Genomic DNA, 18,266 nt, shown 5'->3' with positions numbered 1-18,266 from the left:
CGATCTCGGGGATGGCTCCATGCAGGGGTGGCTCATGGTCACCTGCAGGGTGTGGGAGGGACATGTCCCAGCGCTGTGCTGTGGCCACGGAGGGTCCACCCTGCCTGGAGCATTCCTGGCTCCACCCCTAGCGAGTGGTGTCCCTTGCCAAGTGTTGCAGTTCTTGGGAGACAAAAATTCCTCGGGGCAGCGGCGTTGGCCGCGGCCTCGCTATTCACAGGAGCCGTGCGCTTCGGGAAACAACTGCGTGACAAATGGGCTGCTCTGCCTTTTTAGTGGCTTCTCCTCCCTTCAGCCTCGACATGTGGGACGGGCAAGAGCCTTGGGGGCTCTTCACTGGGCTCTGTGGTTTTCTTTCCTTTCAAATGGATTAAGAGGGACATGTTCCTGTGACAAGAATGAAGCGGGACAACTGTGTGCAGTGAGAACATGAAGCAAATCGTTAACAGGATCGCTTTAGAACAGGCCTGAGCAGCAAGGCTGGGGGCAGCCATGAATAACGTGGAGTTTGCATTCCTCGTCCCCCGCTGGCAGGATCTGTAAAATGCTGGAGTGTTGCTGTCCCCTCTGGTGTGTGCTCAGGATATTGGAGGAGAGCAGGAGAGAGCAATTCCTGCATGGAAGTTCCCTCTGGTGCATGCTTGGGATGGAGGAGGGAGCAATTCCTTGATGGAATGTCTTAACAGGCTTTTTCTGGTGCTCACACTAACCGAAGTGTGAGTTGGAGACATGGAATTGGAGCTGGAGAGCAGAGAAAAGCTGGCTGCAGGTGGCCTTGGCAAATCCAGCTTTTTCCTGCTCTCAGTGTTCCCAGTGGGATGTCCTTTCCCAGCCACACCACGAGCTCCCATGGAAGGTCTGTATGGGCACAGCAGAGCATTGGCTGTGCTTTGCGAGGGGACAGCTCCATCCTTCAGGGGTGGGAGAGGCACTGTCCCCTCATCAGGGACAGTCAGGAGTCACCTTCCCAATGCCCTGGGAATGCACTGGAGGAAGGGCAGATCCCATGGGCTTGGATAACCAGGTATCCTTCTGCTCCCAAACACCCAGGCTGGAGCCCATCACCCGTGGTAGGGATGTGACCTGGGTGGGTGGTTCTGTCCCTGCTCCCTCCACACCTCAGTCCTGCTACTCGTTCCTCACATCCTTTGGAGACCTCTCCCACAAAAGCCTCGGGGGGAACAGGGAATCTCTCCAACAGATCCTGCTGGAGCCCTGGGAGCCAGCGTGGAGGGCAGGAAGGCCAGGAAGCACAGGAGAGCTGGTTTCAGAGCAGATCTGTCCCTGTTCAGGCCGTGTGGTTCACTCTGCCGTTACCGTGATCCAAGAAAAGCCTCTCGGTGTTTGCCGGGTCCGATTCACGCCCGGTGCTCCCGCGAAGGGAGTTCACAGCCTCGGGATGCAAATGCCCAGGGATTCTCTGCAGAAGTCCCTGATCCAAATCAGGGACTTTCAGCTGCTGACAGGGGCTGTGTCACTGCGCAGCCCCATGCCCAGCAGTTGGGGTGCAGGGGGACAGGCCGGGGTTCCCCGGGCGTGGCAGGGCCGGACATGCCGGGGCTGGAGCGCCCCCGGGGCCGGTTCCGCTTTCGGGAGGGCCGGGGGGGTCATCCAGAGGTCGGTGTTTCCCTGGCAGGAGCTCACATCTGCACAGATGTGCTGTGTGCGCACAGCTGCAGCCCGGCACCGCGGGGCATCAGCCCAAAACGCTGTCCCTGGGCTGTCACCGCTGTCCTGCCTGCCCCGGATGCTGGGGACACCCGGCCAGCCCGAGGCTGAGCCACATCCTGAGGTGACAAAGTGTCCCCCACCACGCCAGCTGTCAGAGGGTGAGGGGTAACATTCCAGATGTGTAACTGTGTCTCTCTCTCTCTCTCTATATATATATATAATCTGTATTTATTTATTTATGTATTTTATGTCTATATATTATTTTTTTCCTGCCAGACACCTCCAGGATTAGAGCATGAGCTCCATGGCTGAAACTTCACATCCTTGGACAACCCCTCAGCAGCCTGAGTCGCTCCATCACATGGAATTGGCCACACTGAGCCAAAAAAACCCAAATTGTGCATTTTGGAGAGTGCCCCGTGAAGCATGGGGGCGTGTCCCCAAGGAGTGTGTCAGCACTAGGCGGCACAAGGACCAGGAGATGCCACCACAAAAAAAAGTCTCTGTGGGTGGGGCATAGCTCCGGGTGCACAGATCCCACCTGGAGCTGCCGCAGGGACAGTTCCCTTCTGGTTCCTGCCCTGGGCGAGGAGGTGAGCCGGCAGCCCAGGTGGGGCACGGGGTGTGGCAGCGCGGAGCCCAGCGCTTGCACACCGCAGACCCCTGGGGAGGGAGAGGAGCAGGAGGAGAAGAAGGAGGAGGAGGAGGAGGAGGAGGAGGAGGAGGAGGAGGAGGAGGAGGAGGAGGAGGAGGAGGAGGAGGAGGAGGAGGAGGAGGAGGAGGAGGAGGAGGAGGAGGAGGAGGAGGAGGAGGAGGAGGAGGAGGAGGAGGAGGAGGAGGAGGGGAATTCCAGCTCTGCACATCCCGCTGGGAAGGGGCGCCGAGCCCTGGGAAGCTGTTGTTTCCCGAGAGGGGCAGAGTCCCCTCGGCTGGGCTGTGCTGGGATGGGGAGGGAATGCCACCGCCCGGGTGTGACAGTCAGGTGATCCCACAGCCAGGAGCTGTCCCTGGCTCAGGATGGCTGCAGAGCCCTCGCCAGCTGCCCCTGGTGTCCCGGGAGCTGGCACAGCCTGTCCCTGGCACAGGGAAACTCCCCCAAACCCTCTCAGCTTTCCTACGTGCCACCTCTGCCTGCTGGCATTTGATGTCACAGCGGGTCCGGCCGGTCACCTGAGCTGCCTCCTCCCCATCCCGCCGTTTCTCTTTCCCTTCCCTGTGGCTTTGTGCCGTTTTTTCCCCCTCTGCGAGCTGATGTCTTTCTTTTCCCACTTCCGTAGCTACGAACACCCACATGCCTTATCTCCTTCCCCCATCCCATCCTGGAGCCTATTTATACAGAGCCTGGCTCCTGCCCAGCCTGCCAGCGACGCCGCAGGAGCGGGACGGGGCTGGCGGCGCCCGCAGCCCAACATGCTCTGGGCTGCTCGGGAATGTTTCCTGCTCTGGCTGCTCTCGGCCATCCTCAGAGCCGGGGCTAGCCCGGAGGCGAGGCCCAGCCCCGCGCTGTGCCAGCAGGTAAGGCTGTTTTCCAAGGAGCACCTGGGCTGGGATGGCTCCAGCAGCGTGGCTGGGGCTGCCAGCATCCCTCTGGATCTCCTCCCTGTGGCTCTCACCTCCCTCCAGCCTCCATCTCTTTAACTTTCCCAGCTTTTCCTCTGTTTTCCCACTTCGAGCTCCTTTGAGGTGGTCCCCTACATCCAGATGCTCCCAGATCCCTGCCGTGCCTGAGGTGCTCAGAGGATGGAGTGCAGGGATTCCCGTGGATGTTGGTGAGGCAGTTGGGAGCCTGGATGGGGAACAGCAGGTTTCTGTCACCCCAGAAAGAAATCAGCTGCTCCCCATCCAGGTTCCCAGCTCCAGAGGAAACCAGGGCGAGAGGAAAGGTGGAGCCCACACAGCGCCCTTGCTCTGCCTAAACAGGGATGCTCTGGACCAGCTGGGCTTGAGAAGGGGGAGCAGTGCTCATTCCCGCTTCTCTTGCCCATCTTGGCCAGCTGCTGGCTCACCTGGAGCTGTGGCTTGTAGCCCCCCCTCATTCCCACCTTTCCTGTCTCTCCACAGAGCCCCATGAAGGTGTCTTGCAAAGGAGTTGGCCTACGGAAGTTTCCCAAGGAGCTTGGCCAAGGAATTAAGTACCTTGAACTCTCCAACAACTTCATTCAAAACCTGTCAGGCAGCACCATGCCAGGATTTGGGCAGCTGGAGTACCTGGATGTGTGCTTCAACCAGCTGGAAGCTGTGTCAGCCACCGCCCTCGCTCGGCTGCCTCGGCTGCACTCGCTCCTCCTGGGATCGAACCACCTGGACCGGAATTACTTGGCTAACGGGGAAGCTTTCCATCTGCTCAGGAATATAGAGGTCCTGGACCTGTCTGTGAATAACCTGGAGAGCCACATGGCCAGCTGGTACATCAGCAACCTCACCAGCCTGAGGGTGCTGGATCTCTCCGGGAACACGATGACCAAGCTGCTGGCAGGGACCTTCCGGAGCTCACCGCAGCTGCGCCAGCTCGACCTCAGCAACAACTACATCATGGAGATCCAGGAGGGAGCTTTCGAGCCTCTGGAAGAGCTGGAGGTGCTGAACTTGGCTTTGAATTCCCTGCACTGTATCTCTGGCTTCAGCCTCACACAGCTGCGAGTTTTAAACCTCAGCCACAACGCCCTGGAGCTGTTCTCCTCCGAGGAGGGAGCGCAGCCCTACCTGCTCCGAATGCTCGACTTGAGCCATAACAGACTCCTCTCGTTCCCAGAGCTCCCCAAAGCCCATGATCTCACACACTTAAACCTCTCCAACAACCTCATTGCTTCCCTGCTCCCAGGCTCACCCCATCCCAGGGAGTTCGTCCTGCTCTACAAGGAGATGCAGAGGTTCAACAGGACGGTGCATCCCACGGCCGCTCTGCCACACGTGGCTGACCTGGATCTCAGCAACAACCGCCTGGAGCTGTTCCCATTTTCCTTCTTCCACAGCCTGGGCACCCTGCACAGCCTCAGCCTGGCGAGGAACTGTCTCCGGGATGTGGTCAGGGAGTTTGTCTCCAATGGCACGGAGCTGTCCGTGCGCTCGCTGGACCTCCACAGCAACGCCCTCCGCGTGCTGCCACGCTGGTTCTTCGATTCCCTGCCTCACCTGGAATCCATGGATCTGGGCTCCAACAGCCTTCAGCCTTGTGAGAGCCAGGTGAGTGACCAGGGAAGGGATTTGGGAGTGGATTCTCACACGTCAGCCCCCGGAGACACCTGCACCCCCTTCTACAACGTGCCTCACTTGAAGCACCTGAGCCTGTCCAAGAACAACATCTCCAGGCTGCAGCCCTACGCCTTCAACCAGACCCTGCTGCATTCCCTGGACCTGTCAGGAAACAGGGACTTGTCCATACCCACGGGAGCGCTGGGGGGCTTGGAGCTGTCCCTGCAGGAGCTCTCTCTGAGGGACAACCTGATGGACGAGAGCCAGGCAGCGCTGCCCTGCCTGGGCACGCTCCGAGTGCTGGACCTGTCGGGCAACCGCCTGAACCTGCTGCCCTCGGGGCTTTCCTGCTCCCCGCTGGAGAGCCTGGACATTCGGGATAACAACCTGCAGACCTTGGGAAAGCTCGGGAGCTGGTCCCACAGCCTGAGGGCCGTGTCCGTGGCAGGGAACCCCTGGAGCTGCTGCTCGCTGGGCTGGCTGGACGCGCTCCGTGCCGCCAGCGTGGCCGTGCTGGACCTGCCCCAAGCTTGCTGTGCCTTCCAGGAGCACGGCCAGAATATCTCAGCCAGGATCACCGGCACTCCCCACTGGATCTGTCCCCAGCCCAAGGGCACTGCCTCCCTGGCTCTGCTCGTGGCCCTGATGGGCCTTTCCCTCCTCGGTGCCTGGGCTTTCTGCCTCCTGAGGAAAGGGCAGAAGGCTTCGGAATGTGCAGGACTCGGGAGCAACAGGGTGGGAGTCTCCCAGCCCCATCCCAAAGGAGAGGGGCCAGCCGAGGAGAGGCCACCTGACAGCGTCACCAAAGTGTAGCCCAGACCTGCAGCCCTGGGTCAGAACTCTAATTATTATTAATAATATTAATATTAATAATATTATTGTGGTTTAGGTCTCACTGGTACCTGCGGGATTTGCGAACCCAGTGGCGGGAGCGTGGAGGGTGCTGGGCTCTGAGCTACCTCCCCTTCTCCGGAAGGGAGATTCCCCCATCCCCTCTGATCCCTGCCAGGAATTAAACATGGGATTTGGGGTGCCATCACACATTCCCATCACTCAGCACAAGAAGCCAAGCCCTGGGCTGGCTGCACTGATCACCCGCCTTTCTCCACATCACGCTCAGCTGGATGGGAATTGTCTCCATTGGGGCCACCTGGCTATTTCCCAGCTTGCCCAGTAGCCCCTTTAAGAAGGTTTAATAGCTATACTAAATCCCTGCTGCTGCTCCTGAAGCATTCCCTTTTCCAGGAAGAAGCAGCCAGGGAATGGGAATGAGAGTGGGAATGGGAATGGTGCTTGGTGGTGGCTCACAGTGCTGGGGAAGGGAGGGGGGGATCTCTGGGACTCTGCCCATCTCTCTGCTGCCTTTCCCTGCTGCAGATGCTGGGAGGAATTCCACCCTGTCCTCACGCACTGGGACAGCGGGAATGGGACAAGTGGGAATCTGTGCTGTCCCTGGCTGGCGCAAGATGTCCCACCCTCAGTGCCAGGACCCCCGAAGTGACAGTGGCAGAGGCAGCTGGTCCCAGCACGGGGTCAGTGCTGCCCAAGTTGTGGTCCTGGATGGATTTGGCACCCTCTGAACACCCCCCAAAGCCAGAGATGATCCAGGGGCTCAGACCCTAGCTCGGGAAGGCAGCAAGAGGAGGTGTTGAGTGGGATTGTCACTGTGTGGTGTTGTCCATCTGTCCCTTGAGTGACCTGTCCAGCTTCCCAGGGTAGAGTGGGAGCACCTGAAGGGCTGGGCCAGCTCCAGGAAGTATAAAACTGAGGCTGCAGTGAACTCTAGCGTTTCACATCCATTTGGTTCCGCCTCGGAAGTCCCCAGCTGGGCCCAGTCACCTCCACACACACCTGGTGGGTTGGAGCTGTGGGAACAAAAGGGTTTGGAAGTTACTTAAAATCCCAATTACTTCATTTTCTTCCTTTTTTTTTTCTTTCAAGTTTATCATGGTTTTACTGGGAAGCAAATAGGGCATTTTTGGTGTCAGATATGTCAGGGCTTCAGCTTCCTGTCCTTTGCTGGGCACCCAGCTCCAGGACCCATGGTGACTTTGGTGGCCCCCACATTTCCACCCCTGCCGGCTCCGTCCCCAGTGCTGTCCGCAGCTGCCGTCCCTGGGGAGCTGCAGCCAGCTGGGCTCTGGGCATGGAGTGTCCCAGGAGCTGCTGTGCCCACCTGGGGCTTCTCCCCAGCACTGTGTCCCCTGTCCTCGGGTGGCACCTGAGCTCCCTGGGGCAGGAACCTGCTGTCCCAGTGTCCCCAGGTGAGCTCAGACTGCCCCTGGGGCAGGGATTTGCTTTTCCAGTGCCCCCCAAGTGCTGGGACAGCAGGTGGATGAGCTCAGCACATCCCTGATGCCGTGCCAGCCTCCTGCCCCAGCACTCGGTGACATTGCAGGGACACTTCAGGGCCCAAAGTGCCTTCACTGGGTGTTTCTGGTGCATTTCTGTGGCCTCTGCTCCTCGTTTAACCCCTCCCCAGGCCGAGCTTCCCACTCGTGTCACCAGGAGATGTCCTGCCCTTTGTGCTGCCGCTCCCACCGGCATCTTCCTCGCGTTAGGCTCGGAGCTGGGGACGGGCGGGGACACCACGTACCACCGGGTGCTCAGGGACACCATGTGCTGCCGGCACTCGGTGCCAGGCGCTGCCTTGGGCATCCTGAGTGTCCCCAGCCGTGTTTATCCAGTGTCGTGTCCCCGCGGAGCAGCAGCTGGCGGGGGTTGACCCCTTCGGGGCAGTGGCACTTGGGGACAGCAGCTGCTGATCCGGAAATTTCTCTGGGGATTGAAGCATCTGCTGAAAAAGGTACTAAAAATAGAGGGAGGAGAATCCTGGGGCTGATTTCTCCCCACAGAAAAGGCTCCCTAATAACTGGACCCGATCTTAGAGGATTTTTCCAACCCTAAGGATTGTGTAAAGCCCAGGGTAAGGGGGGAAGCGGTGGAACTTCCCAGACCAAGGAGGGGCTGTGAAGGTGTGGAAAATGAGCCAGGGCAATGGTGTTGGGTTATCACTGTTGTTGATGTCCGTGTGCTTTCCCAGCTCAAAGAAAAACGGGATTCCAGGTTGTGGTTGCATGGATTTGCCAAGAATTGAATCCGAGGGCAATGTCCCCTTCTCCCAGCCCCAGGAACAGCTTGGCCAGCAGCAGGGCATGGGGTGAGCCTGTGTTGGCCTAGGGGACAACGAGGTGGCACGAAAGCACATTTGTGTCCCCAGAACCAGCACGAGGCCAAGAGAAATCCGGGGTCTGTCCTGAGTTCTGCGCTGCTCCTCATCCGGAGCTTCCCGTGCTTTAGGCGAAATGGTTTCCCTATCCCAGGCATGTCTTGGCATCTCCAGTGTTTTCTTGATCCAAAAGGAGGGCAGAAGATCTGTAGAATATTAAACTTTGAACAAATAAAGCGGCGATGCCAAAAATGTTGCATTTTCACGTCAGGCTGGAGGGTGGCGGGAGTGTAAATTTTGGTCTGACAAAAAAAGCAGCAGTGATTAAAATGTTGTGACCATTGACAAATTTTCTAGAGAACTGGTTGAGAAATCCAGCAAAACTCATTCTTTCCAGTGGAAAGCCTTCACATTTCTCTGGATCTGCATTTTCAAAGAAGAATAGATTTTTATCAGAAATTTCCACCGAGCCGTTTCACTAACCCGGGCGGAAATTACCTTCCCTCAACTCACTTCAATTACAACAGTGCTTCTTTTCCCCTTTCTCTTCTTTTTTTCTCCCTGGACATGATCCAGAGCTTCATGTGCTGCAGGAGCTGAAGGATATCTTGGGAAGTGCCTGGCCTATCTCTCTCCTCAGGCCACCCCATCATGGCAGAGCGAGGAGAGCCCTTTCTCCTCCTCTGTGTTCAGACAGAGCCTCAATTAACCCAGACCTCCCCCATGCTGATAAGATAAGGAAGATAAGGCTTCCTTTCACCCAGCAGAAGGTACATCCCCTTCCAGAGGGCTGCTGGAGGTACCATTTCTTTTCTTTTCCCCCATATTGATGCAGTGCCCAGTCCCAAATCCTCTGGATCTCATCAAGGCCCGTCCTCGTGCCATGTTCTGGCTGCCTGGGATGTGCTCCTGGTGAGTGTGGCGCTTTCTTTGTGGCTTTGGGAGGCTGGTGGCACCTCCAGGACACCACCCTGTGTCCCTCCCATCCGCAGGGCTGCTTCCCATTATCCCTCCCTGCCACATCGACTCCGTGACTGGCACAGCTCCCCTGGCAGCTCTTCCCAGCCCGGGGGCAAGGCCGGGCGTGTCGTTCATGACACTTTTCCTCCTCTCCAGGGCCTCTGGCCGGGCTGGGACCTCCATCCCGAGGCGCCTCGGGCTGTGGCAGATGGGGAACGTGTTCCCCCGGGTCCGCCCGGCCTTGCAGAGCCCTGCAGTGTCACCTCCCCGGGCTGGGGGGGAACAGATGCTGCCACATGTTCTGCAGCTGGATCCTCGCTCCCAGCTGTGCCTGGGCTGCCTGCACGGGGACACTGCTGGGGGCACGGGCAGCTCTGTCACAGGCAAGTGTCACCTCGTGTTGTATCCTCACAGCAGGAGCAGATCCGCTGGCCCTGCTCCCAGATTTGGGACTCTGTGTGGCTGTGGGGACAGGTGACACTGGGAGGCGGCTCTGCAGGATCAGGTCCCTGCCACCCCCAGCCTGTTCCCAGTACCTGTCCTGTGCTCTGCTCTGGAAAGAGGAAGGGGACGGTGTCCCTGAAGGAAAGCAGAGCTCCACGGCAGGACAGGCTCCTGCCACCCAGGGTGATTGTCCCACTGTCCCCAGGCTCCAGAGGGAACGGGATGCTCCCAGTGTCCACCAGCAGCAGGAATCTCACCCCCAGCCCCTGGGCTGTGGCAGGAGCTGGGACGTCAGTGCCACATGACCACGTGCCACCACCCCCTGCGTCACTGTCACCACACTGGCACAGCCTCCACGCAAAGGATGTGGCTCCTCACGGGGTCGGTCGGTAGGTGAGGGTGGGGAGCCGAGGTCACCGGGTTCTGCAGGGACACTTTGGTGGTAGGGGAACCCCTGGAAGGTCTCTGGAGCCCCGTCTGAGCCTGGGAGCCACAGGCCATGGGGAGTTGGGATGGTGCATGGGGACACCGTGTGCTCACACGGGTCACAAACCACTCACCGGTGTTTGCTTTGGCCCCTGTCCGAGTCCCAGGAGTGAGGGACACCAACCTTTGGCCATCCAGGACAATTCTTTGCTGTTCCTCCACTAAAGCCTCATGCCAGGAGCTCCGACCCAGCACCAGCTCTGCCCCTTGAGCCCCTCCTGGAGCTGTCCCCTCCCTGTGTCCCCAGGATGGCCAACACCAGGCAGGTGGAAGGGACCTTTCCCAATGTTCTCCTGGCTCCTTTGGTCTCCCTGCTGCCAGTGAAGCCCCAGCTGAGGAAGGGAAGCCTCTCCTGGGCTGGGAATCCCCTCCTGCCTCCCTCCTTCCCACAGAGCCAGCCCAGCCTGGGAGGGGAAGGAAGGGGTATTTTTAGCACTCACCCTCCGGTTGTTCCAAGGATTGATCTAAAAAGAGGAATTGACGTTCAAAGGAGGGCTGGCTTTGCTTTAAAAGGAAGGGTTTGTGTTTTTCCTACTACTCAGTCATTGCAAAACTTTCCTGTGAAGAGGGATTGGTAAAAATACCTCTGGTGGGAGGTGGCAGCCTGTGGCATCGGGGCACAGTTCCACAGTGTTCTGGCACTGCTCCCCTTGCCCAGTCCCCAGGGTGAGCTCCCATCCCAAAGCAAGGGATGGGGTGGGACTAAGCCCCCCTGTCCTGGTGCTGATCCCAGCTCCCATCACCTGTAAAGGGAATTCCCTCCTGCCAGCCCATCCTGGAGTGGTTCCTCTCTGCATTCCTGCTCTCCAGCAGCTTTTCCTGACCACTCTCATGGCTTCTGAACCTCCTGGGAACTCAGGTGCCTTCCCAGCTGCCATCCAACCCCTGGGTTGTCCTGGCAACACCCTGGAGATTCTCCAGGTCCCAAAACGAGACCCCATCCATGCTCTGAGGAGATGTTTACCTGGAAGCCACAAGGGACAGACCCCAAAACACGGGATTTGGTGTTTAGGGAATACAGACTTGGGTTATCCTTGTGTTCCTCCTTTTCTGTCCACCCTTTAACCAATCCCCTTGTAACTGCTCAGGATTTGGGAGTGACCTGGGACCCTTCCTCAAAGGCCATTGCTGCAGCACAATGAGCTGTGGCCTTTGCATCCCGAGGGAATAGTTTGGGAAGGATGACTCAAGCCCTGAGTGCCGGTTTTAGTGCACACGATCCTAAGTCAAAGGAAGGTCACGAGGGGACAATGATCAACCATCCAGGCATGTCCTGCCAAGGTAAGAGGTCACAGAGGGGTGAAAACCAACTCCCAGTTCAGTTCTGTCAAGGAAAAGCACTTTCCAGAGAGAGGGGAAGTAGCACAGCCAGGGAGAAATTGAAAGCCTCAAAAGTGGGTTTCAATCTGTGACCCTTTCCAAGACCTGAGGTCAGCTGGGCTTGTGTCAAATGTCACCTCCCACTCTGGGAAAATCCCAACCTACCTGGTTCCTCACTGGCATCAGGCAGCACTTTTGGTTTTGTACTTGTAGGAGGGAGAGATCCTGAGAAATGCACCTTGTGACAGGCACGTGCCAGCCCTGGCTGTGGCACCCTGGGCAGCTCCTGCCTGCACTTCAGGGCTGGTGCCTGTGCCAGCTCAGGGATGTGCACTCCTCTGGGTCAAGGAAAAATGTACTTTTTAAAGCTTTTTGTGAAGAAAATAAGAAAAAAATATAAAAATTTTGGGCCTGTGCTGACCCTACAGGAGAACGCAGCCAGGGGCTTCGGGCTCTGCTCCCAGGGAGCAAGGGACAGGACAGGAGGACACAGCCTCGAGCTGTGCCAGGGGAAGTTTAGTTGGATATTAGGGAAAATTTCTCATGGAAAGGGCTGCCCAGGGCAGTGGTGGAGTGACATCCCAGCAGGGATTTAAAATCCGTGGGGATGTGGCACTTTGGGGACATGAGCAGTGCTGGCCTTGGCAGCGCTGGGGGAACATCCTGCAGTGCTGGTCCCTCAACCCCCTCCCAGGTGCTGTTTGGCGACGGTCACTGCTAATGACAGCTGGACCCCCCTCCAGCCCCTCCTTGTCCCTAACCCTGTGAATGGCACCGAAACCGCCTTTGTTCCCCTCCCCGGGGGGCAGGACTCGCCGCCACCGCTGCTACAAAAGAGGTGGTGGGGCCGAGCAGCCCCAGCCCTGCTCCCAGTCCCTGTCCCGGTCCCCATCCCAGCCCCATTCCCGGCCATGGGCCGCCCCGCCGCCGCTGCCACCGCGCTGCTGTGCCAGCTGGGCCTCTCCGCAGCCATCCAGTGGCTGTGAGTAGGGATCTCCCCCTCCTTGGGGCTGCCCCCGGGTCCCTCGGGGCGCTGTGACCCCTCGGTGACGCCCAGCTCTCCCCACAGCGGGCTGGCGGGCAGCGGGGTGGCCTGGAACGAGAGCCAGCACTGCCGGCTGCTGGTGCCGGAGCAGCTGCAGCTGTGCCGCCGGCACCTGGAGGTGATGCCCAGCATCGTCCGGGCCGCCCGCCGGACGCAGGCCCTGTGCCAGCAGAGCTTTGCGGACATGAGGTGGAACTGCTCCTCCATCCAGCGTGCCCCCAGCTTCGGCCGCGACCTGCTCACAGGTAAGGGATGCTCCTCCGGCCGTGCCGCCGCTCCCGCTCTGCCCCGGGGGAAGCCCGGGCTGGCGGCGCGTTCCCGGGTGGCTTCTGCCTTGGATTTCTGTTTTGGAGTAAATATCCTGCCTTTACGCGGTGTTAATCCTGCGTAACTTCCATCTGGGGGAGGTGACAGACGGGAGCTTCCATTTCAAACAGCTGCCAGGGCTCCGAAAGAAGCGGGGGAAGAGGTGAGGATACAGCCTGGACACGGGCAGTGCAATAGGGGGGGCCACAGGTTAAAATATAAAAATGGGGAGGCCTCGGGTTTATCCTGATGCAAGGTGAAATAAAGAAACTCCTTGCACTGTGAGATGTGTGAGAGAGGAGTCTGGCTGGGCGGGGAGGAAGGAAATACCCCTGTTTTCTCCGCAGGAACCCGGGAAGCCGCCTTCGTGCACGCCCTGGCAGCAGCGGCCGTGGCCCAGGGCATCGCCCGCTCCTGCGCCTCCGGAGAGCTCCCGCTGTGCTCCTGCGGCCCCGGCCCCTCCGAGCCCCCCGCGCCCGGCTCCCGCTGGGGCGGCTGCGGGGACAACCTGAGCCACGGCCTCCAGCTCGGAGCCGCCTTCACCGAGGGCTCCGCCAGAGCCGGCACCGGCGGCACGCCCGGGCTCAGGGCGGTGAACCGGCACAACGGAGCCGTGGGACGGGCGGTGGGTGCGGGGCCCCCGGGGCTCTGCAGGATGGGGTGGGGGATATGGAGCCCACCAGGGCTGCTGTAGTCTGGGATGGGGTGCATGAGCCCCCCGGGACTCTGCAGTGGGTCACACAGAGGGGCTGAGCCCCCTGGGACAGACGGAGCCCAGCACCCCTCGCAGCAGGGGCAGAGGTCCCTGATTTAAGGCAGCAGATGCCAGCCAGGTTTTTGGGATGTCCTGAACATCGGGAGGCAACTAAATGGTTAAAAAGTGTGTCAGCAGACACCCCCCACTGCTGCTCACCCCCAGACGTCCCACACCCTTTCCACAGCCAGCACATCTGACACTTCACACCAGTACTCCCAGTTATCTGACACCTCACACCAGTACTCCCAGTGCTTCTTTCCACCCTTCTTACTGGAAACACGGCTCTTCCTGCCCCTCTCCACTGGGCTCCCCAGATCATGCAGTCTTGTTGCTTCCATCCACTCCTGTTCCCCAGGTGAGGCTTGGGAAGCCCCCAACCCTGCTGTCAGCTCCCATGGGAAGTTCTCCAAGGATCAGGTTCTTAACAGAAGGGATTGAAGCAGGGCTGAGCCCCTGATCACCCCCTTATATTCAGCTCTGAGCTCTTCCACCCCTTGAAACTTCCCATGGGTGTCCTTGGGAGTCAGTCCCTGGGGTCTGAGAGGCAAACTCACCTGTTTCCCTGTGCTCTGCAGGTGCTCAGGGACTCCCTGGATACCAGGTGTAAATGCCACGGGGTTTCAGGCTCCTGCTCAGTGAAGACCTGCTGGAAAGGGCTGCCAGATCTGGATGAAATCGCCTCTGACCTCAAATCCAGGTACCTGGCAGCCCTCAAGGTGACCCACCGGCTCGTGGGGCCCAGGAAGCAGCTGATCCCCAAGGAAGGGGATGCCAGGCCAGTGACAGAGATGGACCTTGTTTATCTCATCAACTCTCCCGACTACTGCACCCCAAACCCGCAGCTGGGATCTCTGGGGACACAGGACAGGTAGGAAGAACCCAGCCTTTTATTCCAGGAGTGCCTGTACCGCTGGGTTTGAGCGGCCTGGGAAGCTGGCGTGGATGGGCTGGGGTGAGCTTGCAGCAGATCCCTGCATCTCCGAATCTCTGAATCCCTGTCTTGTGAGACCCCACCTGCACTGCTGGGTCCAGGTCTGGGGAGCCCAACACAAGACAGAAACTGGACTTGTTGGAACAAGTCCAGAGGACACCACGGAGCTGCTCCGAGGGCTGGAGCCTCTCTGCTCTGGACCCAGGCTGGGAGAGCTGGGGGTGCTCACCTAGAGAAGAGACGGATCCAGGGAGACCTCAGAGACCTTTCCAGAGCCTAAAAGGGCTCCAGGAGAGCTGTAGAGGGACTTGGGACAAGGGATGGAGGGACAGGACAAGAGGGAATGCCTTCCCACTGACAGGTTTAGATGGGATTTTGGGAAGGAATTCCTGCCTGTGAGGATGGGGAGGCCCTGGCACAGGGTGCCCAGAGAAGCTGTGGCTGCCCCTGGATCCCTGGAAATGTCCAAGGCCAGACTGGACAGGGCTTGGAGCACCCTGGGATAGTGAAAACTGTCCCTGCCCATGGCAGGGGTGGCACTGAGTGATCTTTTAAGGTCCCTTGCAACCCAACCATTCCATGATCCATGACCCTGCTGCCTCCTGCTCTGGGCACGCCAGCTCTGGGAGAGGCCAGAGCCTGGGAGGGCAGGTCCCCAGGTGCCACATCTTTCCCCAGGCCGTGCAACAGGAGCTCCGTGGGCAGTGACAGCTGTGACCTGCTGTGCTGTGGCCGTGGCTACAACACCTACACGGAGGAGGTGACGGAGCGCTGCCACTGCCGCTACCGCTGGTGCTGCTCCGTGGTGTGCAAGCGCTGCCGGCGCAGCCTGCAGAGACACGTCTGCAAATAAGGAGGAGAGCTCATGCTGGCACCTACCAGGCACAGCTGGACACCAGGAGCCCATCCCAAGGGATGCCCCCTGCAAGGAGGAGGCTCTGCAGGAAGCCTTGTCTCTCGTGGAAAACCTCAGACTGAGAGATTTTAGGAAGCCTCTGGTCCCCTCCAACCCAGACCTCAGGGCAGGACAAAGCTGCCCTCCTGCAGCTGGTCAGTGGCCAGCCCTCTGTCTCAAGCTGGGAGAAGCCATTGATCATTCCACAGGCCCCTTTCTCCTGGGGGAACAGGGACCCTGGGCTGCCATTGTCCCTTTGCAGGAGGATTCTGACAGCGGCCTGAAAGGCAGGAGTGATGGATGGGAGGGGTGGAGTTATCCACTGGGACAAGGCTGCAGGGATGGAATGCTGCTTCGGGTGAGGGGGTCATGGGCAGCTCCTTTGGGAACAGGATTCTGCTGTGGGCTCATCCAGGATGTTCCTCCTCAGGGGAAAACACTGCTCCAGTGCCCTTTGCAGCATCTCATTTGCATGGAGATGGTGCTGCTCTGTTGATGGCAGAGACACCAGGGACAGGAGAGGTCCTGGGGGCTGCCAAAACTGGGCAACCTGGCAAACCCACACCTGACCATGTGTTGACAGCCCAGCCATGGCATCACTGTAGCTTCTGTCCCCACGTCGGAGGTGGGAGCCCACTCACTCAGTACGTGAAATTCTCATGGCTTGTCCTTCCTGCCCCTCCTTCTGGCCCACTGAGGTCTTCAGCCCACTCCTTCCACCCCTCAGGGCCAGGTGTGTTGGAATTCTGGCCTGGAGAGGGGACACGACTCCAGGGCCTTGGGGAAGCAAGAAAGAACCTTTAGCCTCTGTACTTCCTGTAAGCGGGATTCTGGTGTGGGGTTTTAAATAAATATGTTATAAATATGTTATAACTCTCTGTGCCTTGTTTTCTAGGACAGTCTTTCCTCCCTGTCCTTCCCAGCTGGTCCTGGAGAAAGAGAGGCTGTATCCCTGTGTCCATACGTTTCCGTACACATATCTGAGGACCAGCTCACTTTCAACTTTCTGCTTCTCACTGGCCTAGATTTGCCTTTAATTACAGATCCCTGCCAGCCTCAGCTCCTGTTTTATCCCCTGCTGCCTCAGGTCTCCAGCTGCCTGGGAACTGGCTGCCTGGGATTCAGGGCTGGTGCTGGAAACTGCAGCAGTCCAGGGTTAATTTCTGATCCTTGGGAATGCGGGCTGGACTAGCCAAGGGTGTGTGTGAACAGCAAGGGGTTGGGAGTCAGGGATGGGGGCTCCCACATTTCCCTTGGCTCTCTGGCCAAGAGCTTGGATGGGATGAGATTCCTGCTTTTGCAGCCTTTGGAGAGGAAGGGTGAGGCCAAACAAGTGCTGGAGAGACTCCACAGCACCAGGAGGACAGGTAAATGGGATGGGAATCTTTGTGTGGATTCCTGCAGCTCCCAGAGAGCTCCAGCAGCTCCACTTTATTTTTGGTTCCCATTGACTGGAGTTGGCCGCGCTCAGCCCGAGACCAGCTGGGCGATTACTCATTTCCATATCCATTCCATCATTTTTAATGGTCTCTGCTGGGTCACGGAATCAATTCATGAGCGTTTCTTGTAAAACATCCCCTCCCCTTAATGTGCTCCAGGTTTCCGTGCGAGCAGGGAAGGAGTCGGAGGTGGCTCGAGAGGATGCAGGGGCTGGAAGTTGAGCCCGAGCTCAGGGAGCGCCAGGAGGGAGTTAACCCTCGTTATCAGTTGTTAACGTGCCATTGACTGGCTCTGCCCGCTGCCATCTCCCTTCCCAGAGCGCCTGGAAAACCGCAGCTGCCCAAGGCCGAAAGCTATCTCGAGTTTTTCCTTTAAAATGCAATTAGGGGTCAGTGCCCGGCATTCCTCAGGAAAAGGAGTTGTAGCGGCCAGGCTGCAAAACTGCCGCAGTTTCTGTGTCCGGAGGGCTGCGGGTACTAAACTAGGATTGCTTCGGTGCCTTCCCTCCATCCACCTCCCAGCGCATCCCAGATCACAGGGAGGTGACACCGGCAGGGGCTGCGGACTCCGCCGAGCATTGCAAAACGAGCTGGTGAGAGGAGAATAAAAAACCGGGAAGGATCTTGTGGAGAACTCCAGCCAGGAGGGTGGGAAATGTGATTTGCATTTGGTAACTACAGACACGCAGCGCCTGGGGGAGAGGAGAGGAGCCACAATAGCAAGGAATGCCCAGGGGAGCCGTCGGGATCCCTCCTAGAGAGGTCCCGTTGGAATTTCTGCCTGGGAAAAAGGCAGGGTCAAGTGCTGAATATGCAGAATCCACTCCTCCTCTCCCTCCTTGACTCCAAGCCCGACGGGGAAGAGCTGGGAAAAGACTGGAGGTGTCACTGTGCAGGCGGAATCCTGCGGGAAATGGGAAGGCGCCGGAATTAGTTGGAGAGTGCAAAGGGTCAGGCTGGCAGGGGGTGACAGCTCTGTGACAACGCTCCCCATGGGAGCAGCTGGGATCCGGGCCCGCACCTGGAATTAGCAGGGATGTGAGATCTGCAGGGCTGGGAGCATCCGCCAGGAACCGGCAGCCAGAGGGTGGATGCGGTGGGAATGATCCCTGCGTTTGTCCCAGGGGTTTTAAGGGAGTAACCTTGGTGTGAACGTGGTTATTTGTTGCTGGTCAAACTTGTGCAAACAACAAAGTCTGGAGGAAGGCGAGTGCTTTTCATGGATTCTTTTGATTTTGCTGTTAAAACACTGATATATTTATTTTTCCTTTTATTTCTTTATTCGTTAACTATTATAATATTATAATTGAATATTATAATATTCATACTGCATAACTCGTTCCAGGAGGGTAACCTGAGCAAGGGCAACAAACTGATTGTAATTAAGTACTTTGGAGGAAGGATGACTCTGTGTTCAAGGATATGTAGGGATACCTCTTCCACACAGCCCTGGATTGCAGCTCCCACCGGAATGTGGATCAGGACCTGCACCTGCTTTCCCTTGTGCTGCTCACAGAGCTGAGCCAGAAGGAGGAGAAAGCCCAGAAAGGGGCTCAGCTGTGGATCAGCATCTCACGGAATCAGGGAATCCTGGAATGGTTTGGTTTGAAGGGATCTTAAAGCTTATCCAGTTCCACCCCCTGGCACGAGC

General features: G+C 58.4%; 2 protein-coding genes across 2 annotated transcripts; both read left to right on the top strand.

Moving 5' to 3' along the window:
* The first annotated feature begins 2,522 nt into the window (after window positions 1-2,522).
* LOC116451093 (transforming growth factor beta activator LRRC32-like) lies at window positions 2,523-8,381 on the top strand. The gene is made up of 2 exons (XM_032124231.1): window positions 2,523-3,186; window positions 3,733-8,381. Exons 1-2 carry the CDS (start codon window positions 2,689-2,691, stop codon window positions 5,674-5,676), a joined length of 2,442 nt encoding a protein of 813 aa, XP_031980122.1. The 5' UTR covers window positions 2,523-2,688; the 3' UTR covers window positions 5,677-8,381.
* Window positions 8,382-11,756: 3,375 nt separating this feature from the next.
* Window positions 11,757-16,041, top strand: LOC116451094 (protein Wnt-11b-like). Its single transcript, XM_032124232.1, has 5 exons — window positions 11,757-12,224; window positions 12,312-12,532; window positions 12,941-13,218; window positions 13,926-14,218; window positions 14,960-16,041. Exons 1-5 carry the CDS (start codon window positions 12,154-12,156, stop codon window positions 15,132-15,134), a joined length of 1,038 nt encoding a protein of 345 aa, XP_031980123.1. The 5' UTR covers window positions 11,757-12,153; the 3' UTR covers window positions 15,135-16,041.
* The last annotated feature ends 2,225 nt before the right edge of the window (window positions 16,042-18,266 follow it).

Source organism: Corvus moneduloides, chromosome 14 (assembly GCF_009650955.1).
Source record: "Corvus moneduloides isolate bCorMon1 chromosome 14, bCorMon1.pri, whole genome shotgun sequence".
NCBI lineage: Eukaryota > Metazoa > Chordata > Aves > Passeriformes > Corvidae > Corvus > Corvus moneduloides.
The sequence above is the reverse complement of the archived record's forward strand: the minus strand, read 5'-3'. Positions and strand labels throughout refer to the sequence as shown.